Below are 27,553 nucleotides of genomic sequence, written 5' to 3' on the forward strand. Positions count from 1 at the left end.
TGTGATTCCAAAGTCTTTGATATTTTTTTCTACTACAGCACACCTGTCTTCTATCCCTCTTTATTATCTTATTGGAGTAATCTTTTCTTCATACAAAACACAGAATTTGTAGTCTCTCTCTCTCTCTCTCTCTCTCTCTCTCTCTCTCTCTCTCTCTCTCTCTCTCTCTCTCTCTCTCTCTCTCTCTCTCTCTCTCTGTGTGTGTGTGTGTGTGTGTGTGTGTAAACACAACATATGCTTGTGCCTACTCACGTTTCCCAGCATGCAGGTACCAACAGTGAGCTAAGGGAGATTTTGATTACTGCTGTCCAATTAATGCTCTGTTCATTCTCACTGTCTCCTTGTGATTAGAATTAATTGCTGCTGATTACACTGTGTGGAAGGAGAGAGAAGGCCATGAGCAGTTCCACTTGGGGGACCAAAGCATTGTAATGCAAAACAAAACTGGCTCCTGACAAGGACTTGAATTAGAAAAGTCTCTGCTGGACAAAGAGTTGGTATTCTGTGACCAAAATCAATATGACCCTACCCAGGCAAAAGAACAACCTGCCTGTGTTCTGGCCAGCAGGAAAGAAGAAATGAATTGAAGCAATATGCTGACTCAGAATGGGGCTTACTAGGGCTGTGTGGAACAACTAGTTATGCAATGTTTAAAGCTCTTCCACACCTGTAAACTCCAGAGCTTGATGAGACAAACACTAAGGTCTCCTGCTATCCAAGTGGGTCAACTTGTAACAGAAACCCAACTCAACTGACTAAAAGAGAAGAAACCAGCTCCCAGACTTTTAAAGTATGAAGGAGTATGGTTTTAGGCACTATCTGGGGGACTTCTTGTTATCATAAGACATTGGTGTCAGGCTCTTCATTCTCAGTGACCCTTCAGTATTCTAAATGTTGAGCCCATTCTCCCACAAGCTCTTCTTCATAGATGCAATATGGCTACAAGTAGCTACTGGCAGATATCCTACTATCTTGGAATTAAGGGAATATACACATATATTAATATATAATAATTGATATAGATTTATAATGCATTATGTATTAAGGAAATATATATCAAAGGGTATATATATACCCTTTGATGGTAAACCTATAAAGAAAAAAAAGGCTTATTTAGGATCATAGTTTTAAAGATTGCAGTCCATAGTCTGACAGATCCATTATTTGGGGGTCTAAGGTGATAGTTAATGGTGGCAATCATGAGGCAACAATAGAGAATACATTGTGAAAGCAATTTTGTTTACCTCATGGCCAGGAAACAAAAGGATAGCAAAGAGAAGGGGCTGGACTGTGCATGACTAATGACCTCAGGCTCTCTAACTGGGCTGCCTGCCCTCTTAAAGGTTGTACAACTTCCCAAGAACTCCACTGTAGTGACCAAGCCTTTAACAAGGGGTCCTTTAGAAGATATTCATTATGCAAACTATAGCAAGGGTGATTCTTGTTATAGGCTCAGAACTGAGTGTCATTGACCATGTGCTGTACCTACAAATATCTGTGGCAAGCAAACACTGAGTGAACTTGGCCAAGACAGAATTGACTCTATTCTCACCAAGAATCAGCCCTTCATGAATTCTAGAAGATGAATTATTTGGAGATATATGATGAAATGGAGCATCAGGGATAGGGACAAGATTAAGAACAGAAAAATTAAGTAGGCAAATGCTACAATGGGCACCCTCTTGGACAGATAGTTTATCATTCTCTAACCACTGGGGTACTGGGTTAAGTCTAGAAGATATCAGGATTGTGTTCAGGGAGGATTTGAAGTCAGCAGGTGTGGTTGGAGACAAAAAGTAACACATATGATTGACTTTTGAACATCTGCTTTGGCTAAGCTCCATGCTGGATGCTTTTGCATTCATCATACCATTCAGTCTTCATAAACTCTCATTAGTACCAGGTTATTGCAATCTTACACATAAGGAAATTGGGGAGTAGGGGATAAATTGCTTGTCACTTGTCCAAGGTTTATTTATTTATTCATTTATTTTTGGTGTTTTAGGCTGTGGGGAAGCAAGTATTGGGGAAAGGCAGGCTCTTTCCTGAAGGAACTCAGGGAAGTCTCATGGGGAAGAGAGATGGGCAAGAGCAGTAGAGACATGGGTGCATGAGGACACAGCCTAGGCCTAGTGGATCCTAAGCATGGGTTTCAGGCTCTCTGCTCTGCACAAACCCACAGAGCATTGTCCTGAGATCCTGTGGTTCAAGAGGAGCTTGTTGGATTCACAGTGTACCTACAGCTCACTAATTTCCAAAGGAACATGACCATCATCTCCTCAGAACCATTTCATTTCTACAGTCAAGAAAGAATCATGTCTCTGGCTTTTTTGAGGTAGCTAGCAGGGCTTCTCTCTCTTCATTTCAGAATTCCTCATTCTGACAGACTAGGAGTACAAGAGAAAGAGGTAGGCCACTTCATCTTTATAATGTTGGCCGTCATACACACTCCTACTCCCTAGAGAACTTTCTTTTCACAATTATATTGTCCATTCACTACCAAGAGGTAAACTCCATTTCTGTGAAATCAAGAGATAACCTCAGTCCAGAGAAGAAAGGGCCAACTTTCCTTCCAAATGCCAACCATTGTTTCCCATGGCTGAAATTTAATTGAACACATAATGTACCAGATACCCTGACACAGGTTCTGTGTTCAGGAAACTCAATGGTCTAATAGGATAGAAAGGTATTTGAAGTACCTATGCAAATGTAAAGTTAGTCATTTGAGGGAGGGACTTGTGAAGGAACACCAAGTGCCAGGAGGGTTTAGTCAAGAGGTGGGAAAGGCTTGTTGAGGAAATGGCAGCTGAGCTTGAAAGAGAAAGAGTTAGTTGTAGTTATCTGGAGGCACTGAGGCCGAGAGTCTGGCAGAGTGTTCCAGGCAAAGGGGACTTGAAGTGACAGAAGCGAGGATTTCCTGTTGCAAGGAATGAAGGAGAGCATGAGGTCTAACCTGGCTTGTTGTCTTATTGTCCGAATAGAGTTAGGGACAAGGAATGGGCTTGTTTTAGATCCTAATATTTCATTTATTCTGGTTACCATTTATGAGAGAGAGGGGGAGACAGGCAGACAGACAGACAAGCCATCAGCATGAAAACAGACTGGAGGGAGTGACAATGCACAAGAAAAAAAAGGCTAAAGAGAGAATGTTCTGTCCTAAACACTGGACAAACATACTGGGAGTATAAGCATAGCCTCAAACCCAGCTTGTGTGAGTAGGATCCTTTTCAGCTCTGCTTGATAGGAAGCTGGGATATCCCCAAGAGTACTGGGTACAAGGAAATTCCAGTATACCCTGATCTTTCCATAGCACTATCTCCTACTTTTCCTCTAACTACCCTTGTTTCCATTTTCCTCAACATACGTTGGTTTGCTCATTGTCTGTCTTTTCTACTATAAGGCTAAGTCCGTGACAGTAAAGATGCTTGGTGTAGCTGTGTCTCTGCAATTAGAAAAACACCTGGTGTATAAAGATCCTCAATTGTCTTTTACTTAACTGTTCAGTGGAGACTAATCTAGGGGTTGGGATGATAGGTCAATAAAGTACTCGCTCCAGCCCCAAGCATAAGGACCCAAGTGTGATCTCTAGAACCTGTGTAAAACTTCAGGATGTGGTGGCATGTGCTTGTAATCTTAACATTAGAGAGGCAGAGACAAGCTGATCCCTGGGGCTCACTGGCCAGGCAATCTAGCATAATTAGTGCACACTGGGCCAATGAGAGGCTCTGTCTCAAAGAGGTATATGATGTTGATACGTTAAGGATGACACCTAAAATTGTTCTCTGCCCTACACACAGACACACAGACACAGACACAGACACACACTCACAAATACATTTTTAAAATATTCATCTGAGAGAGAGAGACAGAGAGACAGAGAGACAGAGAGAGAGAATGAGAGCTTTCCCGGATCCTTTCAACACTAAGTTCCACCCCTGAGCCTTGCTTGCTTGCTTTCCTCTGCCATGGTAGCCATTGTCCTGTATTGAAAGTTTATCTGTTGTCTCTAAGGGTTATTCAAGAGCAGGACCTAAACTTGTCTTCAAACCCTCAGCATACACTATGGTACGTGTCACAGAAGATGCTCAATCAATATCAAATAAATAATGAATTCACCTTTTAAAGTTAATAAAGAACCATGGCATAGTAATAATTTTCTTAAAAGTACAGGCCTTGTAGCTAGTCAGACAGATTGAAGTTCTAACCCTGCAACTGTTAGCTGAGTGCTATCAGACAACTAACATCTCTGACCCTGTCTTTTACACTCTAACATGGGAGTAATAATATACCCCACCCACATATGAGCAACAAATGAAACTTTCCCAATGCCTGGAAGAGAGTAATCAGTTACAAATGTTAATTATATCTCCTAAATTTCAAGTTCAAGACAATAGGTAAAAAGAAAGTCAAGCAGCAAAGAAAGTCCTAAAATATCAGAGCCAGGAGAACTGTAATAAATGTTAATTTTAAGCCTAACATCCAACCCTCCTCGGAATGTGATTATTTCTAGTTTTTGTGGAGAGAACGCCCCAAAGCTGGGATAGCAGGCATTAGGTGACCAATAATCAGCTCTTATAATAGTTAGTCTGTGAAATAAACCCATCACCCCTGTGAAATGGAGAAACTGAAGCTCAGGATTGGAGTTGGGGGTTCAGTGGTCCATCCAACGTCAGTGCAAGCTGAGACTCAACACAGAACTTTACTCAGTGTTGGCTCATTCCACAAGTACCAGTGGGAGCCGCAGACTCAAGGCCAGGCTGGAGTGAAGACACAGCAAAGGAGAGTGGGTTTCTTTCAAAGATCCAGAACTGGACCTGAAGTAGTTCTGAACCCAAAGCTTGCTGCTTCCCCCAGTCCTTGGTTATGGAACAGCCAGGACCCTGGTGTGTTTTGTAGTCACCCAGTTAGAAGCTGTCTTTGCTGCACTGCTCTGTGACTTCTGCAGCAAATTGATTGAGTTACCAGGGCCTTTGAGGTCTCCATTAATTTAAATTTATTTGTTTGTTTGGTTACTTATTTATTATGCACATATCCCTGCAGACCAGAAGAGGGCACCAGATCTCACTACAGATGGTTGTGAGCCACCATGTGGTTGCTGGGAATTGAACTCAGGACCTTTGGAAGACCAAGCAGTGCTCTTAACCTCTGAGCCATCTCTCCAGCCCTTAAATGTGCTTGGAATAGTCTACCCATGGTTCCTCCAATACTACATGTAACTTGATTTCACTTTTCTTCATTAGATCCCTCCTAATTCCAGCAGAGGCAGAATCTGAGTGAGGAAAGGGTCAAAGGTGCCAAGAGGAACGAGCGAGATGGCTCAGCAGTTAAGTGCACTTCCAGTGAGCCTGAGTTCAGTTCTCAGCACACACACTAGGTAGCCCAAAACCACCTATTACTCCAGCTCCATGAGATCCAACCCCCTTTTCTGGCCCCCAGGAGTACCTGCACACAAGTATACATACCCCAACACAGACACATAAAAAAATCTTCCAAAAGGAAGCAACAAGAAGGAATATGTCTTGGAAGGTGGTGACAAACTCAATGGTCTACATCCACGGGTCCAGAGCAGAGGTTTTTGACTTTTAGAAGGACATTGAAAACCTTAGGATATTATGAGTACTCTCCCTCAGAAAGGTCAAATATACACACATCGCTTTGTCTACAATATCAAAGGGGACAGAGATCCCCTAAAATGGCCCTAGGTAGAAACTCCTGACCCAGAGAAAAATTAGTACATCAGTCCTTCTTCTAACTGTATGTCTGAGAAAACTGAGACAGGCGGAGAGGACCTGACTCACACAAGGCTGTCAATCAAGTTTCTAGCAAATGAAGCCAAACAGGAGAGAATGTAGTTTCCCTTCATGCTTCTCGCCTCTATTCCCTGTCCTTCTCCCTTCCCAAGATGCTACTGCATGGACATTGACTTTGATCTTTAGTCTTGACTTAACTAGTATCAGTTGAAGCTTCTGAAAAGACAAGCAGGGCCTGAGCATCTCTCAGAGCAGCAGAGCCCCCCTCGGGCTGAGTTTGCATCAAAGCCCCAGCTGTCCCTGAACTGGGGCCCAGAGAGGCAGCCATGGTGGATTTAGGGAACCAAATTTGCAGTCAGTTTTCTAGTCAATTTGGGGAAAGGAAATACTGCTGGGAAATGGCTGGGGCTTGGAGTGTAAGAATAGGAGAGAGAAGACAAAAGTCCCTCCGGGATGAGAACTGGGTCTGAATTAGACAGGCGAATGACAAAGACTAGGAGTGTGGGGCAAGTAGAGAAGGGTCAGACCTCACAGAAAATGACCCATGCCGGAGATGGGAGGAGGCTCCTTTGTGAAGCCACAGTGACAAGGGGTGAGCTAGCCCTCCCAGGGGGCTAATGCAGTAGCATGTGGCAGTCCACTCAGGGGCCGTTGTTCCAGTTAGAGAAGCTAAGGTTCTGGACAGTGAAGCTGTTGCTCACCTCTTCCATTTCACCTGTAGTATATCAGATACTCTGCGGCCTCTAGCCCAGTGATTACTTAGGAGTTGTATTATCCATCCCCCCACCACCTCCCGTCACCCCCAGTCCATGGAACTATCCTGGGTAATGCTTAAGGACAGCTTTGGTTTTCACAATGGGTGAGCACTGCTGACATCTAGTGGGAGAGGCCAGGGATGCTGCTGAACACCCTACTGTGTTCAGGGCAGTCCAACAGCACAGAAGCATCCAGCTTCTGTCTGTAGTGCCTGGACTGTAAGCTGATCAACCCAGAGCTGTGTTTGCTCTGTTCACTCTGTGTAAACATAGTCTGCTGTGTGTAAATGGCCCAGCAGGCAGAAAGTGACTGATAGATGCCAGCTAAATGAACCAGTGATGAAAGACTAACAAATGATCCCAACCTGCCTGATGCCTTCTGAAACCCCAAACCCCTGCCAAGTCACTCTACTAGAATCAGTCATGTCACCCCTGAGCTCAGGTACACCCCTGTTCTCGTCCATGCAACCTCTAACCTGACTTCCCTAATAGAGTGGTAGGAGCCACCTTCAAGCCTCTTAAGACTGTTCTCATCTGCTTGGTAAGAAAGGACATCTCAGGTCCTTGGAAAGAACAGAGCGGGGATTAGAACAGGTCATCTAGTTCAGCCTGAAGCCGGTTTTACTGGAGAGGAAACCTGGGCACACAGAATGGAAACAACTTAGGAGGTCTTATCCTGGATATCCAGAGGATTTTTTGTTTTCAATTCTCCTTCTCCATGTCTCTGGCTTTTTTTTTTTTTCTTCCCCCTACTCTGGTGTTTGGTGTTTCATTCTTTCTCGCTGCTTCTGTTATTAAGTCAATCATGTGCTCGTTATCTCTAGAGACAAAATTGAACTTGACAAAGCTCTGTTCTTGAAGAGTTCGCACTTTGTTGGAAATGACAGTTTCATAGATTGTAGTGACAGTTTGAAAAGCTGCTGCATGCCACAATTGGATATGTAATTGGATATTGCCCAATGTGATAATCCTGGGGTGTGGACAGCATTATCCATTTAGCAGATGAGAAAACTGAAGCTTGGAAAAATAGCTCATCTTCAATCACACAGCTAAATGCACAGAAGGATTAAAGGCCATGCTTTCTAGACCCACATTCTAAATAGAAGCCAAAAAAAAATATTGTCAGGAGACAAGACATGGAGCATTTTAATGGGAAGCCATGAAATTCAGATTTGTGAATGTGAATCTCACCCTGTAGATGTCAGGGAAACAGTGTAGGGTTGAAAGTCAAAGAGTCACAAGATCAGCAATTGTGGGAACATCATTCTCATCGATGCTGGATGAAACCAAAGGCCCAGAGACTGCCCAGAAGGCTGAGGCATGGAGACAAGGACATGAGCATTTCTCCTGACACTCCCCAGGGTCTCCATTCTCAGCTCTTATTAAGCAGATGAACTCAGGAAGAATGAGTAGGCTGAATAATGGCCTCCAAAGACACCTAGATCCCAATTCCTGGGACCTATACGTGTTGCTGTTTCCACAGAAACAGTCTTTACAGACATTCTTAGGGGTCTGCTTATGTAATGTTGCATTCACTTCTAATGGGCTCCATAGTGTATTTTTTCTATGGCTTTCTAGCTGTGATTAGCCAGTTTGAGCATGTGTGCTATGCTGGGGCCTAAGGTAGCTGCTTTCTCCATTGGTCTCTCAAGAGTGGTGGTTCAGGCCCATGTGTTACAGGCAGCACCTATGCCTTCTAGGATTAGTCCTCCAGTTTGTCAGCAGTCTGTGTACTCAAAGGCCTTGGAAGTGACCAGTGCTAAGGTCTCTCAAAATGTCATATCCACAATGATCATACTACTTCTCTTTGCTGTGGCTTTGGAATAAAATACAGCTTCTCTCAACCAGGCTAAGCAGTGCCTCAGCGGCAAAGCATCCACCTAACCAGGGCATTCCAGATGCAGAGCTTGGTCCCAGCACTACTCTGAGAGCAGAAAGGAAGGGAGAAAGAAGGACATTTGATATCTGTCAGCGAAGGGAAAGCCTGTAGACCAATGAGACAGAGCCCACAGTGATGTAGCCACAGGCCATGGAATGTCAACAGCCAGGATAAATGAAGGGTTTATCCCCTGCAGCCTCCCAAGCATGTGTAGCCCTGGCAACATTTTCTTTTTGGCCCCCAGAGCTGTAAGAAAATGCATGTCTAGTATTTTAAGGCACTAAGTTTATGATCACTTGTTACAATGACAAATAGAAACTAATATGGAGCCTCCGATTTATCCTGAATTCTAATTCATTGTTGGATGATGCTATTCAAGCCCCTTCCCCCAGTCACAGGTAGGCTGCCTCCTGGTGAGGTAAGCCTCAGGATGGGGGTGGGGTGAGGACACCAGTCCTTCCCAGGGAGGTGACTTCCCCTCAGTAAATCATTCCCTCCAGTCTGTCCACTGCCTCCCACTGTTTCTCTTTTTCTCACACTGCATCCCTGCCTCCCCCTCCTGCTTTCCCCTCCTGTCCTGTGGTGATATATTGTGTTCCCCAAAATATTGTGCACCCTAATAAACTTATCTGGGGTCAGAGAACAGAACAGCCACTGGATACAGAGGCCAGAAAATGGTAGCATACACACCTTTAATCCTATCATTCCAGAGGTGTAGATCTGCCTGGATCTCTCTGAGTTCAAAGCCACACTGGAAACAGCCAGGCATGGTGACTCACGCCTTTAATCCCAGGAAGTAATAGCAGGAGGCAGAAAGGGATATAAGGTGTGAGGACCAGGAACTAAAGCCTAGTTAAGCTTTTAGACTTTTAGCAGCAATTCAGCTGAGATTCATTCTGGATGGGGGACTCAGAGGCTTCCAGTATGAAGAAACAGGATCAGCTGAGGTAGCTGTGGCTTGTTCTGCCTCTCTGATCTTCCAGCATTCACCCCAATAACTGGCTCCAGGTTTGTTTTTATTAACAAGACCTTTTAAGATTCATGCTACACTGTCCCATCATCTGCTTCCTTCCTTCTGTCCCTCCTCCTCTCTATTGTCTGTATATATGGCTTTCCAATCATATTCTCTTCCTTCCTGCCATTTGCTTCCTATTTTTCCGTATCTCTGCCCCAACTCCTTCAGTCTTCAAGTCCAGCTCTATCTCTGCCCCTCTATTATCTTTCTCTCCCTATCTTCCAGCTTCACCTGTGATGAGCTTCTCTAAGTAGCTATGTGTCTGTATCTTTCTCTTTTGTTTGCCCCACCCCACACTCACTTCCCTCTCTTCCTCCTCCCACCTTCCTATTTCTTAGACCTCCTGCTCTCAGAGCTGTCTGGGAGACTTTCTTGCCATGACAGAGGCTTCTATGATTATCCCAGCAGCCTGCACCCCTACTCCAGAGCAGGATTCAGCTGGTTAGTCATGCTCCTGTCTGACCTTGTAGAGGACTGGCAAGGGAAGCAGAGACAAAGGATGTTTCATTGTCACATTGTTCCTCAGGCTTTACCTAGAGGCCCCTAGATAGCTGCCTCTTAATATTCTAGCAGTGCTGTCAGCCTTACCAAAGAGAAATGGCTTGTCTTTGGCATCCCCATCAGCAGAATTAATCCTCCTGCTTAGTGATGATCTCCCATAGCGGCCAGGGATAGCAGTGTGAGCAGAGGAAGACTTTTAAGTGGAGGTTTCCAGATAGAGGACATGTAGGTGTTAAGCTTTCTGATTTAGAGACAATATGATAGCAAGGAGAGACTGTCATGAAGTTTGATATTCTTAGAAAAGTGTCTGATGTACAGTAGCATTTAGCAAACATGCAAATGAAGGAATAAGTGAATGACCTTCAGTCTTCCTTGGGACCAATACTTGATGTGCATCATGGGACAAGTGACTTGTGATGTCTCATCAGCAAAATGAGGGTAGGGAGCAGTGATAAGTTTTGGATCCCTGGTTATTGGATATCCTCCACCACCGATGTAATAAACCAATCAAGATGAATTATTAAGTTTAGGTTTTTTTCTTATTATTATGTGTTTTAATTTTATACATCAGCCATAGGTTCCCCTGTCCTCCCCTCTCCCGCTCCCACCCCCACCTTTCCCCCAGCCCCTCCCCTCCATTCCCATGTCCTCCAGGACCAAGACACCCCTGGGGACTCATTTAAACCTGGTGGATTCAATACAGGCAGGTCCTGTCCCCTCCTTCCAGGCTGAGCATGTGTCCCTGTGTAAGCCCAAGGTTCCAAACAGCCAGCTCATGCACCAAGGACAGGTCCCAGTCCCACAGCCTGGGAGCCTCCCAAGCAGATCAAGCTATTCAATTATCTCACTTATCCAGAGGGCCTGATCCAGCTGGGGGCTCCACAGCAATTGGTTCATAATTCATGTGCTTCCATTCGTTTGGCTATTTGTCCCTGTGCTTTTTGCAATCTTGGATTCAACAATTCACGCTCTTGCAGTCCCTTCTCCTTCTTGACAGTTGGACACCTGGAGCTCTACCTGGGGCCTGGCTGAGGATCTCTGCATCCACTTCCATCAGTTATTGGATGAGAGTTCCAAGACGACTGCTAGGGTGTTTAGTCATCTGATCACCAGACTAGGTCAGATCAGGCCCTCCCTCGACCACTGCCAGCAGTCTACAGAGGATATATCATTGTGGATTTCTGGGGACCTCTCGAGCACTCTGCCTATTCCTGTTCTCATGTGGTCATCATTTATCATGGTCTGTTATTTCTCATTCTCACTTTCTGTTCTTGATCCAGCTGGGATCTCCTGCTCCCCTAAGCTTTCTTTCCCTCAAATCTTGCCCTTCATTTCTCCCACTGTCATCTAGGTTGTTCATGTAGACCTCATCCATTTCTCTGTCATTGGGTGATCCCTGGGTCTTTCCTAGGGTCCCATTTTCTAGGTAGCCTTCCTGGAGTTCAGAGTAAAGCAACTCCCAGGTGACCCTCGAGAAGGCAGGGGAGGAAACATGAGAACACATGGCAAGTATGGCCAACAAGGTCTTAAGTAGTCTGTGGGCGTGGTCTTGAGCAGCCCCTGAGAGGGACTGACTCTGGGCAGACTTTCTTAGGGGCAGAGTCTTGGGAGAGAGAGGTGGGACTTCCACCTAATCATCCCAGACTCCTTGGGTATATAGCACCAGCAGGGATTCCACCTAAACACAGCATGTAGCACACACAGCGGGAAGGAGGAGATGAGATGAATTGGGAGGACCTTAGCACTCTGCAGTGCAGGGCAGGGCTGGCGGGTGAGCCTGTTGGTGGTTCTGATGGAGCCTAAGGGAGAGAACAAAAGGCAGCAGAGCTGTGGGGTAGTGAGGGAAGGAGCAGGATAGTGCAAGGCTTAGTGCTGTGGTTTCTTTCTGCCTTTCACTGCCTATCCCCTGCTCTGTATCTCAGTGCCTATCACCTTCTGGCATATTCCACAGGTTTACGTTTGTCTCCTGTGGCTGGAATGTAAGTTCCACAAAGATGGGGGTGTTTGCCAGTTTTCTCTTAGTACCATTGGTCCTCAGTAATGTTTGTTGAATGGAAGGATGAGGAGACGAGACTTCTAATCACATTGCTTTTACTCCCATAGAATACAGAGGAGGGAAATGGTCCAGGTCACCACCCTGTGGGCTCTCAGTCCTCACACATGTGTTCGCACAGTGCTCCAGATCTGAGGCCTGAGACAGGAGAACAGAGGCTCCTTCAGTCACTATTTGTCTCCTAGAGCCCTCGAGAACCCTGCAGTCCCGCTTACCTCTACGCCATCCAGATCCCCACACCCACTCCCTGGACCGTAATTACTCTTCTGCTTCCACACTTGCTTCAGACATTTAACATAGCAGTGATCTCTTAAAGGTATAAATTAGACTGTGTTCTTTGCCTGCTTCAGAGTGTCCAGTAGCCTCTCTGTCACCTAGAAGGATCAGATGCTCTACAATGGCCTATAGCAAGGTCTTCTGAGATCTCCCCCTTGTTTATCATTTTTCCAGCCACTTTTAGTTTCTCTCTTCCCGCAGACAACCCTTCTACTGTACTTTTCTCAATTCATAGGTGATGTGGCACCTGTCCTCACTGTTGGTGTTTATGTCCCCTGCAGGCAAAGTTTTCCTGTCCTGACTGCCTGCTCCCAAATAACAGATAGCTGCTTCCCAAATAACTGAATCAGAGACTTAATATAAATTATAAATTCTCGGTCCATAGCTCAGACTTGTTACTACCTAACTCTTACATTTAAATTAACCCATATTTCTTATCTATGCTTTGCCATGTGGCTCATGGCTTGTTACCTCATTTTCTACATGTCCTGCTCCCTCAGTGAGTGGCTGGTGTCTCCTCTGACTGCCCTCCTTCATCCCATCATTCTTAGTTTGACTTTCCTGCCTAATTTTATCCTGTTCAGCTATTGGTCAGTTAGCTTATTTATTAAACTAATCATAGTGACATATATTCACACAGTGTACAGGAGGATTGTACCACAGCAGTCCCCTTCTCAGAGAGGCCTGTTCACATCTCCATCATCCTTGGGTTTTGACTACATTTTCTCATAGCACTATTAGAATCACAGTTTCATACTTTGTCATGTTTTTTGTACTTTGTAACATGTCACTAGTTCTAGCCTTAACAGTTATTGTTTTTGTTTTATTTTTAGTCTTTATACCCTGAACCTTCCAAAAACTCTGAATATTGTAGATTATCAGTGAATATAGGTTAATGAAAGAATGATAGGCACAACCCCTTGTATTCATTAGTTTTAATTGCCTATATAGGTTAATGAAAGAATGATAGGCACAACCCCTATAGAGTGGAAGGGTTTTTTTTTTTAAGATTCATTTATTTTTATTTTGTGTATATGAATGTTTTGCTTGCATGTGTTTATTTGTAGTGCCCACAGAGGCCAGAAGAGTGCATCATATCACATGGAACTGAAATTGTAGGTAGTTGTGAGTCACTGTATGGGTACTAGGATTATGACCAGATCTTCTGGAAGAGCAGCCAGTGCTCTTAACAACAACAGAGCCATCTCTCCAGCACTCAGAATAGAAGTTTAAGTTCCTTAATTTTCAGTTAAAGCCATGGTGAGTCTGGCCCCTGCCACATCCCAGCCTTACATTCCAATCTGCACTTCAGTTAGATGAGACTCCGACCTTCCCTATTGTCTTTTGTGTCATGTCATGGTCCCTGGCCACACTTGTGCCTCCACCATTCCCTTTCCTTGGAAGTAGAAAAAGCTGAACACTAGACCTTGCTACGCAAATGATCTGCCATTGGGCTGTATTCTCAGCCCGCTTTCTCTTTAAGGTCGTCTTTGTCCTTCAAATCTTTGTTACACATCTCCCTCCATGAAGCCTTTCATGGTTTTTCCATTTGGAATTCAGTCTTCCTCTACAGGGTGAGAGCATTTTGTGTTTGGATCTTTTATCACTTTCCAGAGCAGAGATAGTACACATGCTGAGAAGACCCTGGGGTTTGATTCTGCCTCTATCACTTTCAAAGAGTAAGACTCTGGATTAATAACATAAGCCCTAATTACTATTTTCTTATCTGTGAAATACATGTAGACTCAAGCTTTGGTCTTGTCAAGCTGTGGTGAACGTTGGTGACAGTAACTGCATTGCACAGTACACTCTAGGAGCTGCTTTTGTCAAGGCGACAATGTAACTAGCCACCTGCTTGGGGATATAGTTAGGCAATTTTCCTCCTTTAGACTTAAAAGTGAATTTCTCTAATTCATCTCCGCTAACTCCAAGGAAGACCCAATAAGTGTTTGAATCAATGCTTGCATGCATAAGATGGATGGATGGATGGATGGATGGATGGATGGATGGATGGATGAAAAATCATAGAACGAATCTAACCCCTATCCCTGTTAAAGAGCCCCATGAAACGGGGGACTAGAGCTACTCTATGCCAAGGTAGTTCTTGGTAGAAGTCACCAGATTAGTCCAAATTTCTAATCACCCCAGCTGAATCCATTCTCCATCCTCCGCACTTTAGGCTCCCAGGCCTACCTGCCCCGTTGGCTGACCATTCCTTGCTGTCTGTAAGAAACAGACCAATGAATTGAAATTGAGGATGGAAAAAAATTCAGCCTACAGACTATCCCAAGATTTTTGTAGATAATGAATAGCTGAGAGCATTCAGCCCAGTTTTTCCTCTCTTAATACTGCAATATATTGAAAATGATCCAGCCAAGAAAACTACTGCTTCTCTTTACCTGGATCTTAAATCTGTCTTCCAAGACATCTTGTTTTAATTGAAAATGTTCAATCAATCTCCACTCTCCTTCACCTTTGTCCTGCCCCTTCACTCAATCAGGGCCAGTGTAAGAAATATTCAGGAGTGAATAAGGCTTTGTGGTTAGAGGGGGGGAAAGGGAAAGAGGTCTTTCCTAGACAAGAGCCACCTTTAAAACTGCCTTTTCAGCAGAGCCCATCCAAAGTGATTAGCTCCAGTTTTGTGGAACAGCCCAACTAACTCCTTTGTAGACTCCTTTGTTGGTGAGAAAGGCAGCTACTTCTGTGGTGCCTTGGGTCTGGCTCTTAGTATAGACAGTCAGGGAGAGATGAAGCTTCTCTCTCCCTCATTTATTCATCCATTCGTTCATTCACCATTCAATAGCCCTGTGCTACTCTCCACCTACATCGGACCACACACTGCTGTCCAGCAAATCTGTGAATCAGGCATTTCACAAAGACAAGATGGCTCAGGGAGATGGAGTGGCTTGCGTAAGGTCACGTGGTGTCTAGTTCTCGATTTCTGTGTTAGACACTCTTCCCCCAAAATTTGTGGCTTAAAACAATGCTATCCCTTCATGTTTTCTGTGGGTCAGACCTTGGGTGAGCCTCAGTGGGAGGGTCTTTTGAGGAGTCTGATTCAGTTGTAGGTAAACAGTAACTAGGGCTGGAATGACAGAGTGCTATAGAAGTGAAGGATGACCACGAGCCTATCTTCTGTGCAGAGACCCGGGACCTTGGGGTGGTCACTCTGCTTGTCTGCAAGCTTGGGACCTAGCTTGAATACTCAACAACACAAGGTTCAGTTACTTTGCTTTATCTGACCTTGCCATGCAAGTCTCACAATGTCACTTCTACTGTGTCATTCTTTTGGTTAGAGGCCAGTTTAAAGTCTGTGAAAATTCAAGGGGAAAGAACAGAAAGACTATGCCTTTCAGTGGAAGGAGTATCAAGGTCATATTAGAAGAGCATGTGAGACCAGAGACAATGTTGCAGACATCTTTGGAAATTAAAATCTATTCTCTCCATAGCATGTGGCAGAACCAGGATTTGGGCTAGACACAGCTGCTTCCAAAAATGTCTGCTGCAGCATACCAGCTGAGTCCACAGGGACCTCTTATTTCTCCCATGCCCTGCAGCTATTCCTTTTAACACACATAACCACAACTCTGTCTCTCCGAGCCAACTAGAGACTGTCTGGGTTCAAGCAGCCAGCTTGTCTCTGCAGGCCCTGGGCATGAGACAGCCTCTGGGGGCTGCTAGTCAGAGAGGCCATGCTCAGTGCCAGCTTGTGGACTTTTCAGAGAGGGGACAGAGAAGGTCAGACACATCCAGAGAAAGAAAGCAAGTAGCAGCCCCAGAGCACAGCAAGCCTGCAGTGTGGCTCACTGTCATAAACACCTTGCCTGCTGATTCTCCTCCTCCCACCACCTTCTGACCTGGGATGACTCAGGCTTTGACAGAAAAGGTGCCTCCAAGTTGAGAAACAGCCCAGGGCAGTAGAAACTCAAAGGCTGGAATCAGACTTGCCTGGATGGGACGCCTGATTCTACCATTATCAGCTATGTGGCATTGGATAAGTTCCTTCTCCTATCACAGCCCAACAAAGATAAAGAAAATGTTGTTTAGATGCATGTGTGAATGGCAAACCATTTCTGCACTCTTGTCTGAAGGCCTCTTTAGCTGTCCTGTCTTTATAGTCCAGCTAGGAGCGATCCTTCTCCAAAGCCTCCCTCCAACTAGCAGCCTCAGGCTGCTGCTTCTGTGCATGTCACCCTACATGCCTCAGCTCCACATATTCCTGGGTCAGGGCTGTGAATCTTCTCCACTGGACAGTTTATCAGGTAGGAGGAAGATAGATAAAAATATGATATGGTATAGGTCCCAGAGAAACAAGGCCTGAGTTTAAATTCCAACTCTGGGATTTATAAGGTATCTAGTCTTAGGGGAAGTCACTTACCCTGTCTGAGCAATAGGAACAATAATAGACTTCTCTCATTGGATTGTTTTGAGATTGCCTAGCACATACTAAGCACTGATTAGCTATTGGGTGTCATTATTCATTTTCTTTTCCTGCTACTGCCAGGCAGAGATATAGGTATTTAGATGATTGAGTCAAGCAAAGATGATCTCTTCTCTATAAATTGTCTAGGCTAGAGGGACTATTAAAAAGAAAGGCTGGCTGAAATTCAGTATTGCTGAGTAGTCTGACTGGCAGAGAACTATACAAAGATGCCATGGAAAACCTATCCCAGCAAAGGAGGCTATTCCTATTAAAGTGATAACTGGATGTAGGTCTGGAGGCTGAGAAGGATCTGGTCCTATAAAGCATGCTTGGCATGGTGGTCTAGTGGGATGCATGATGAACAAAGATCCAAGAGTTACAGGATTAGAAGAGGAGGAACTGCAAAAGGGTAAGAGGCAGGAGGTAGCAAGAGGAGAGCTGAGAACATACTTAAGGGCCAAGCTATAAACAGCAACTGGAAGACACAGAAGGGTTTTAGTCACCGAGTAACACTATTGGGTCTGCACTGAGAACACAGCCCCTGAATTCACTATTGAAAACATCCTATAGAGGGCTATTCTGGGACAGGAGGCCTAGAGGACAAGATGGCAATTGTCCAGGGGAAAGGTGATGTTGACCTATTCTGGGGGATGGAAATCTCAGGGGGAAGGTTGACAGCTTGGGTGTTTGTAGCTGATGGGGGTGGGGTGGAGGACCCATTGTCAGTAAACACTTAATTTCCACCCTATGAGAAATGACACATACTCTGAATGAGGTCGATTCTAAAGCCATGGTGGTAGGGAACAAGGGAACACTCTCAGCCCTGGGATGACAGCAGGGAAGAGCCTGGAAAATCTAACAAAGAGATAGTAGCTAATTGGAGAACCCACACTATATATTAGCTAAGGAAGAGTTAGGGAGGTCCTTCAGGCAAAGGAAATAGCAGAGCCAGAGATGTGGATATGGTGCATAAGGTAGATACACAATTGTTGTATTAATTGATCCCAGAGTGTTAATACTAGTATAGAACTGGAGCTTTCTCCTTGCCTGGGGAATTTATGATTTGATAAGTAGGCTATCAATCTATACCCTAGGGGTTTATTATTTGCCAAATAGCAAGGGGAAATGTGATTATATTTAGAGTCAGAGAGTTTTCCTGAGATTGCTCTCAAGAGAGATGCCTGGTCCTTGAAGGTCAGGCAAACCAAAGGGTCTCTTGGCTTTGTGTCTTACTCATCAGGTTTCATTCTGGACTATTTGAGACCAGACTGGAAAATCCCAGTTTACCTAAAAGTTTGGTACACAGATTTGGGGGTATGGTTGCTTAGACCCCACTCCACTCCCTTACTTGTGTTCTGTGCATTTGAGTCCTTGTCCCTGAAATGAGGATCATAATATCACTGAAGGTTTTGTGAAGACAAAGACAATGCAGCCAAAACCCTAGCCTGGAGAGGCATGGAGCCCTCTTTACCACTGCTTTATTTGCATTTTTATTCTTTATAACTAGACCTCTTTTCATCCTTCTCAATCTCCTTTCAAAGTTGCTTCTTAACACACACCTGCAGATATGAAACTGGGGAGGAATGTGGCGAGAACATTTCTAGACTATTACCGGCTGAATTCCTTGGTTGAGAGGATGACAGTCCCCATGCCAAGGCTTCGGTAAGTGATAGAGCCAAGCAAATAGGCTCAGGTCCTGCTTAACTGGGTCTGTGTTCAGGGAAGCTTCTCTTAGTTTTTTGATGCCCCTCAGTTTCCAATCTGTGCCACAGGAAGGGCAACCCTAGCTCTGCCACAAGAATCAGTATGGGCCCAGAAGGTGTGTTTCCTAAGCACAGGCATCCGTAAAGCTTCATCTCCTCTAGCTTCTGGGATGTTAGCCCAGATTGCCAAACAGCCTCCCATGGTCCAGAGCAAGGAAGTACCTTGACTCACCAGGTTGGTCAGGGTGAATGATGCCTCAGGGTCCACTTTCATAACGCAGTAAACTAAACAGCTGAGCTCCAGTCCACAGTCTGCATAACTATATAGTCATGCATGGTGTGTCATCTCATTTCAGGCCCATCATAAGTGTCTTCAGGGATGGGGCATTGCTAGGGAGCCAAGATCAGCCACTGATCTAAGTTAGCCTGGCTGTTTACATATTCCACTCCATATGATCACTTATTCTCTAAGGTTCCCAAATGAACTTCCATTCCTCAGCCCCCTAGTCTGTAAATCAGGCACCGTTGTACAAACTTTTCAGGTTATTGTGGGCTTTGCATTGAAACACTAGTACCAGGTGTATGAGTATCCCATAAGTCTATGATAGTCCCTTCCCTTAACACTTGAAGGTTTGGGCTACAGAGGACACACCCTAAGAAGTCCAATCTTGCTCCTCTGATGGACCCACTTGTAGATTCAAGGAGGAGAGAAGACTTGGATGGGATCATCCATCTTGTCTGAGGGCTGACCAACAGCTGGAAGTTCTGGGAGTTCCCATGTGTGCTGGTAAAGCACTCAATGAACATTAGGGCAGTGACATCCAGTGGCATCTGGAATGTTCTAGCACTGCCCTACCTCTGGGCCTCATCTCCTGTTCCCCTAGTGGTCCAGGCTCCTGGAATGACGTGGCAGTGCCCAACTCTCTGCTCCTGCCAGACCATTCTTTCCATTGATGCTTGCTATGTTCTTTGGTGCCTCAGGAGCTTAGCACAATGAATCTTCCTCCATCATCTATTATTAATAATAAATATATAAGTCACAGTTACTTATTGTATGAAGCACTTTGTGTACCTAATCTTATTTAGTCCATCTGTGTCTCGTCTTGCACTTTAAGGAAAGGAGACCCAGAAAGGAACAGAAGATTGCCTGAAGTCACAGGATCTATAACACAAATAGAGTTTCCTATTCTAAAACCATCTGAACTCTACTGCAATAGAGCTCCATCAGTGGACTGTCTCAGGCTTTCATGAGTAGTGGGATTTTAGGCAAGTTTCTTGGCCTCTTAAAACCTTTCTACACCTGCCTATTAAACAGAAATAATAGCAACCACTTAATATGGTTCTAAAGATTAGGTACAAGCTTAGAACAATGCCCAGCACATAGTAGATGCCTCCAAATGTTTTTGGTTTCTAGTTTTTGCCAGTTTATGATAGCCTGTGACAAGTCCCATGACTTACCTAGGGGCTGGCCCAGGCTCCATCATCCATCACCCTGTCTCATTGACTGAGAACCGATCATCTGGGGACTTTATGTCCACCAGCATTAAAAACCTCTACAGGAGGATTGTCTGTTCTTTCTCTACCCCCTGCAGTACCAGTCTGCCCTAAACATATTTACATGGATACACTCATCCATTCCATCACTCATATACCTATGGAAGACGGCACGTTGCACCCGGCTCTGGTGGGGAGGGAGGTATGGGATGAGTTGGAGATTAAGGTATGACCCTGCCTTTGAGGAGTTCACCTCCAGAGGAAAGTGCTTGGTTCATTCTTAGAAGTCACTCTTGATTGGCTAAAGTTCTTAAACATTTAATGCTTTATAAAACTCAAAAGAATTCTTAGCATCTCATTTACAAGTTAATTTAGGGATTATCTCTTCTGGGTCCTCTGTCAGCCTGCATAAAAATGATCTTCCTCCTTCACCTCTTTTTTTTTCCTTGCTTGTGTCATGGTCACAGATCAGTGAAGGAGTGCTAACAGTTTACGGGTACATCAGAGAGTATGGCAAAAGAAGACATCGAGACCTAGGGGGAAGAATGGGTGTCGAGGTCCAGAGTTGGAGCCAGGATTGGAGCCCAGGGCCTGACCCCTCTATGGGATACTCAGCCTCAGTCTGGAGAGGATCTTCCAGATTGGGAGGGGACTTGAAACTGAGTCAGAATGATGCAGGGAAGTTGACCTCCCAAGAGCCTCTGCTCGTGACATCCCTGACCCTGAGCTTTGAGGTCTTCTTCAGCAAAGACGTCTTTACTCACTAGGATTTGAAGAGCTGAGGCAAATACACCCAATTTTAAATTAGGAAAAACAAATTAGCTCCCTTCCTATCCCATACCCCTCCTTCTGGGCCTGGGTAAGCCCCTGTGAGCAGCACTCAACTCCAAATTGGTAAGTAACCCTTTAAGAATGAATTCCCGGAAATATAGGGTCCTATTTGAATTTGAATGCTTTCCTCTTTTGTATTATTTTCCACCCAAGCATCAAAAAGCTTAAGTGAAAGAGCAGTTCTGGTTGTAAAGGAAAATTACATGTTTTGACTCAAAATTAATCTTTGTTTTCTCCCATCTCCATGGATAATTGCCATATGTCACTTTCTACTCATATGCTGGTGAAAGGCTGTTGGCACCTGGGGTGCTGGGCCGCCCCTCAGGAAGAAGTCCTGGGGAGAGGCAGAAATGTGGGCATGGGAGCTCAGGCTCAGCATTGATTAGGAAAGCTGAGACCCTACATTTATTTTTAACCAGTGTCACGGCCATAGAGCTAAAAACCGAAGGGGATAAAATCAGACAGAGAAAATGAATGGACCAAGAATACTTCTATGGGTGGGCACAGCATGAACACAGAAGTAAGCTGGCCTTGACCAAGTAGACTCAGGCTTTGCACCTGGGCACCACGTGCACCTGACTGTGCATAGTGACATCATGATATATGTATATAAGGAGCACATCCTGTGCTAGGCCTGTTATGAGTCGTAGGGGAGCATAGTTAGCATCAGCACATTGGCAACATGCAGAATATAACAGCACTTAACAGTGTACAGTAAGTATACACAACTACATGTCAAATGTGGCCTCACTCACAAACCTTCATGGCTCCCTGTTACCTCCAAAGTAATATTCCAACTCCTCTTCTTTGCTACTCAAGGCCTTAACCAATATTTTTAATTTGATATCCTGCCCCCTTCCATACCCTTGACATTCGGAACACCTATCCTGCCTCTTACCATACCCTTGACCTTAGTAATACCTGCTTCCAACCACTTCCTGCTATATGCATCAGCCTGAACAGGTTGCCCATTTTTACGCTTTATAATGTTCCTTTCCCTTTATCTCTTTCATTTTGTAGATGCTGAATTCCTACTAACTCATTAAAACTTTATCCAAATGTCACATCCTATCTTCCTGTCCCTCTTCCTGCTAAAACAGAGCTATCTCCTCAGCTGTGCTTCTAGTTGACTTTCATACACACCCCCTATGCTGTCTTGTCTGGTATCTCTGCAGGCAGGTCTGGCTTCTCCATTGGACAGTCTCATTCCTGAATCCTTAGCTCATGGAGCAGAGCTTGTGCATGTTAAGGCCTAAATAAGCTGTGAAATCAACTGAACATACAGTAGTAGAACTGGGCGGGAGTATTCACAAACCATCTCCCTCAAGCTCTTTGCCCTATGGAGAGGTGCCAACCAGATGTTGTTATTCCCACACACAACCTGGAAAGTCCTTGACAGCTGACAGGCATATGCCAAGAAGGCTTCAGGGAGAAAGTGAGATTTGGACTTAGTTTTTAAGGACATGAAGAGTTGAGATTGATGGAGTAGAAAGAAAATGATGCTATCCCAAGATCTAGTCTTAAATCCAGTGACTATATAAATCAATTTGTCAGTCAAAATTATAACCAATAAAGCACCAAATAAGGTAAAATGCAACAGGACCCAACAAAGCCTGCAGCACTGGTGAGACCAATGTGGTCCGAGAAGCGGCGAAAGGTTAGTAATCATAAGACTCAAAGTCCATCTCCATTTACCACTCGCCCCAGAAGCACCTGCTCCACACCTAGCCTGACTTAGGAATTAGAGAATAAAGCCAACACATCCAGTTCAAAGTCTTATGACATGTATAGATGTGCAACCTCCCAGGAAATTGTGGTGTAGGTGTTAAGTGGTGCCCAAAGAGCTAAAGAAGCCTTGAAAAGTTGAGTTTCAAAGCAGATGAGTCTAAAGAAATAGAGAAGGGAACAGAGGTATGAGCCATCTGCTGTTTAGGGCCTCCTTTCCTTTTCTGTGCCCTCATCTTTTATTATAGTGACACTTTGCCTTCCAAGCCACTCCGTGAGTTGTTTCTGCAATCTCATACCCCTCTCTAGCCATTGCACACCTTAGTGCCATGACACCATCTACCTATAGCTGTGCCCGTAGCAATACACCCAAGCCTGTCTTCTAGGGACTTTGCATCTTCTTTGTCCTATAAAAACAAACCTGTCTTGTGTCCTATGCTCCTCGTGTCCTATGCTTGAGGTGTGAAGAACTATTCTCCTCAATGACCTATGGATGGATGGCACCTTGTAATCTAAGTACCTCTTCTCCAACTCTCCTTTCACCAGAGTCCACGAGGCAGGAAGAACAAGCATTTTTCTCCCCTTAAATTCCTACATCCAGAAAGGGATTCCTTTAAGATCATACTGTCTCAGGGCTGGGGATATGGTTATAGCGACTCACTTACATGTGTGTGGCCCTGACTTCCATTGCTAGTGCTGAAAACAAAACAAACTCGGAAAGATCACACCATCTGTGGGTGGTAATCCAAGCATGGGCTTTGTAAGACTAGAGTGTTAAGGGGCATTGGGTCTAGGCTCATCTCACCTGCACTAGACAGTCTCCTCATGTTGGCCAGATCTTCAAGGGACATGTGTTTTCAGGCACTGAGACTGGGGGGCGGGGAGGTATGTCAAGGCCAGGTGTCCTTTGTGTGTGTCCTGACTCCTACTCCATCTTCGTTTGGTTTGTGACTCATCAACCATGAGTAAAAGTCGTTGTGCCAAGGCCAGAGCACAATGGCCACAAGACACATCTTCAGTCCTAATTCAAACAGCCTCCTCCACTTCTATTTCTAGCATTCACCACTTCTGACTTCATGTTGAAGTCTTGAATTTGAGTGGTTGCTTTGCACGGTTATGGTCTCCACTAAACCTAAACAAGTTAAGTACAGCATCAATGCCTGTCTGTATCTTTGACATGTCTAGAGTTTCTGGGGCCATAGTCAACACATTACAGAAGGGAAGGGAAGCCTGTCATGAATTATGCACAAGTGGGGAATGCCCAGCTGGCCAGGCCAGGATATACCACACCTGAGGGAAAACTTGCTGGCATGCTGAGAAGATGCAATGGTGGGCTGGGCAGATGCACCCCATGCAGGCTGAGGTGGCAGCCAGTAATTCACAATCCAGATGCTGCATCCACATGGAGAGTTTATTACAATAGAGAAATGAAGAGAAAGATTTGAAAGAGGAGAAGAGAGAAAGAGAGAGAGAGGTGGGGGATCAAGGGGTGCACACCTTGTGGAGGAAACGGCAGAAGAGAGAGAGAGGAAGGGGCAGAGTTTTTCCTTAAAAAGAAGCTTTTATGGCAGGACGTAGGGTGGCACCAAAGGGTGGGATTTCAAGGCGTGGATCAGAATATTAACAAAGCCTCCTGGGGTGCTCATTCATATTCTCTAATTTAACTTCACGACACTCCTGGAAGACTGGAATAGTTTATTCTCATTGTACAAATGAAGTTCAGAGAAGTTCAGTTCCTTGCCCAAGGCCACACTTCTGAAGTCAGGCAACTTGGGAATTCAGAGCAGTTCTTTGGGACTTAAAATTAAGACCAGCCTTCCCACTGAGAATAAATCTTAAATCCAGTGACTATATAAATCAATTTGTCAGTCAAAAATATAACAAATAAAGCAATGAATAAGGTAAAATGCAACAGTGAATAAAATTGGTTCTGGCTCCACAGGAGCTCATTATCTCTTATATGAACAGAAACACTGAATGATGGTGGTAAGATTACTGTGTTGGGTGCTGGGTGCTGAGTTCGGAGACATAGAGGTAAAACAGACATACATCTGCTCTCTGAGATCTCCAGGCATGCTAGGAAGACATGCCTGGAGACATCATGAGTTGTTATAATGAGGCTAAATAATAAAACTGGGATTCTAAAGTCCTTGGTGGTCATATACCATACATGGAATGGCAGAATGGTGTCCCAGCCATCCAAGAGCTCTCTTTCCTCTCCTCTCCTTCTCCTTTTTCCCCTCCTCCTCCTCCTCCTCCTCCTCCTCCTCCTCCTCCTCCTCCTCCTTCTTCTTCTCCTTCTTCTCTCTCTCTCTCTCTCTCTCTCTCTCTCTCTCTCTCTCTCTCTCTCTCTCTCTCTCATATTCAAAAGGGATTTTCCAAGCCCACAAGACTCTAAGACAGGTAGCATAAACCTGTTGGCCTCCTTCCAAATTTCCAAACTATAGATTTTTGTGTTCCCATTTTTTCCCATGTGTAATGTGTTGAATTAGTTGGAACACAAGTGGCAAGATATGAAATTGGAGCTGTAAGAGACTTAAATTTCTCCAGGCCTAGAATGAAGCAATGTGTCATCCATCCATCCATTCATCCATCCATCCACACATCCATTGGCTGGCCAGTCACCCATCCTACAGACATTCACTGAGCTACTATGACTGCTTTAAACCAAACCTGGACTGGGTTCTGGGGACACAGAGAAGAAGATAGCAAGGTCACTGTACCCACGAGGTCCCTGTCCAGTGAGGGAGATGGACACACACACACAGATGAACTCATTGCATTGTGTATATGGGCTGTCTTCTCTTTCTGTTGTTTCCCTTTTGCAGGAAAGAAACCCCCACTCCTCACAAGCACCCATCCCTGCGGGGCTCAGCCAGCAATGTCCCCAACAGCAAAGGGGATAAGAAGAGCTCACTGAACCACAAAGACTCTTCAACCCCCTTTTAAAGACATGGCACCTGGAGGCATTGTGGGGGCAAGAACACGAATTTCCTGTTGGGGCACGAAATTAAGTGCCATTCCCTGGTTTCCAAGACAGGGGTTTTCAGCATTGTGCACATGCTAATGAAAGGGGGCGGGGAGACATTTTATCATTGATGTTTTTTTTTTTCCTTTTATCAATGGGAAATCAATTGTGAGCCTTCAACTCAGAGGCTGAGTGGAGTAGGAGAGAGGAGCCAGGTAAGCATAGGAAAACCTACACACCCCTCTCAAGAGGTCCCACAGGGCTGAGGTCTCTGTAAGCTCTGCTTCACCTTTGACAGTTGTATGGTCACTGCACAGGTGCCTTGACTTAAAACAGGTTGCAATTGTTTCTAGTTTAGGAATGCAGTCTCCGTATTTTCTGATCCAAAGCAACAGCAACACACACACACGCCAAAGGCAAACAGGCTGTTGTGAACAATGGGGTAGAATTTTTGAAATCAGAGTGGTCTTAGGAACATGGTCACTGTATCTATAAGCCTCATGCTCCCTCACTCCCTCAAGCCCCAGCATGCAACTTCAGAAAGCAGTTCTGAAAGCCATTTTTCAACTTCCTGGGTAGTTTAATCGAAACTCTAGCTCCCCAGACAATAAAACATTGCTCATTCATTCTGAAGAACTACTGTGGATAAGGTCCTGCAGTAGTCCCTGGTGACAAGAATCAAGGGAGGTGAGCGCTGATAATCTGCACTTGAGGACAGGGTGACTACCAGGTAAGGGGGCTGCAAGAGACAAAGGACTACACCCTAGGCAGGTGGGAGTGATAAAAGAAAATGACAGCAGAAGCAATTCCCGAGGCAAAGCAAGCCAAATACTGTGCATTTTTCTGACGCTTAAAGGGCCTTTGTGTGATGAATGGGTCCAGGGGCGTCTACTCCCTTCCTGTCTGTGGAAGCAGCAGGCTGAGTCACCATGACAGCCTGCTAATTAAAATGACCTCCCGGAAATGAGGATTAGGAGATAGGGAGAGGGAGGGAGGCTCCAGGGAGATGGGACCTTCAACACACAATTCCAGTTAAACATTTTTTGCATTTGCTGCAGCGATTTTCAAAGTTTGTTGCAAAAATTGAGAGCAAAGCTTGTTTTCTCTTTCACATATTGGTTTTCAGAAATAGTAACAAAGAGCCATATGTTAGTTTGCTATGAATGTTCCATTGTATATATAGCAACCTTCCTGGGTTTTTATTGTCCAAATAAAGTGGTTTGTGCAGCACCTCTGCTCCTGATTGTTCTTGGCATCCTTCCCTTTTGGTTTCCTACTCCTTGGAGAACAACTAGCCAACTCCAATTAGAGTTAATCTCTTTGAAGTCAGGGGCTCTGTCAAGATGCAGAAGAATGGTCAGATTTGAACTCTCTGCAGTTCCTGTGTCAGAATTCTGGGGAGCTTAAGAGTGTACCTGGCTCAACACAACCACCATGAGGCAGCTTTGCATCACTTTAGATGTCCTGGACAGGGGTAGGTTGTGTAAAATAAGACTATAGCTTAGATCTGCTTTCTTCCATGGTGTTGGGACCACACATGGGTACTGTATTTTATAAAGCCTAACTAGAACCCAGGTTAAAACTTGGAGACAGGCGATCCAGGTTCTAATTCAGAATTCAAACCCTGGCTTTATGTCTCAACATTGACATAATATAGAACAGTCATTTTACCTCCATGAATCCCAGTTCTCACACTTGTAAAATGGGAAGAGTAACACCCATCTCACTCTAGCAGTTGTGAAGATTTGATGAATTTAAGTGTGGGAAGCACCAGTCAGAAAGTTTATGTGCTCATTAAAATGACGGCTCTGATCCTGTGAAACGTGACCAATAAGGAGAGGTATGTGGAAATCACTTCCCATTAGAAGTGGACAAGGGGAGTAAAGTTGTTTCTTCTTGAGATAAAACTGTAGAGGTGGGAAAGCAAGGTTACAATCTCTATAATGTTAAGGGACATCATGGGACAAAAGAAATAAATTTATGCTATGTTGCCCAGAGTTAATTTAGTCAAATCTAGTAAATACTATCCAGTAAGATAAACTTCTTCTCAGGCTGAAGAAAGCTTTCTATTAAAGAGAGCAGCCAACCATGAGTTCCCTTGGAAGGGAGTGAGCTCCTTCTTATTATCAGAGGACATCTATTATGGAGAAAGAAGGGTTACCTTCCTTAAGTGAATGCTA

General features: G+C 44.7%; 1 protein-coding gene across 3 annotated transcripts in view; it reads left to right on the plus strand.

Moving 5' to 3' along the window:
- The window catches only part of LOC118577112 (BEN domain-containing protein 5), a 1,024,598-nt gene extending 998,002 nt beyond the window's left edge, over positions 1-26,596 (plus strand). For all 3 annotated transcript variants that reach the window (XM_036177158.1, XM_036177154.1, XM_036177155.1), the window contains 2 exons: positions 18,218-18,314; positions 25,234-26,596. In XM_036177158.1, coding sequence (XP_036033051.1) covers positions 18,218-18,314; positions 25,234-25,354 — 218 coding nt within the window. In that variant the 3' untranslated portion in view covers positions 25,355-26,596. The remainder of the gene's footprint in view (positions 1-18,217; positions 18,315-25,233) is intronic.
- The last annotated feature ends 957 nt before the right edge of the window (positions 26,597-27,553 follow it).

The sequence above is a fragment of the Onychomys torridus genome, chromosome 2 (assembly GCF_903995425.1).
Source record: "Onychomys torridus chromosome 2, mOncTor1.1, whole genome shotgun sequence".
NCBI lineage: Eukaryota > Metazoa > Chordata > Mammalia > Rodentia > Cricetidae > Onychomys > Onychomys torridus.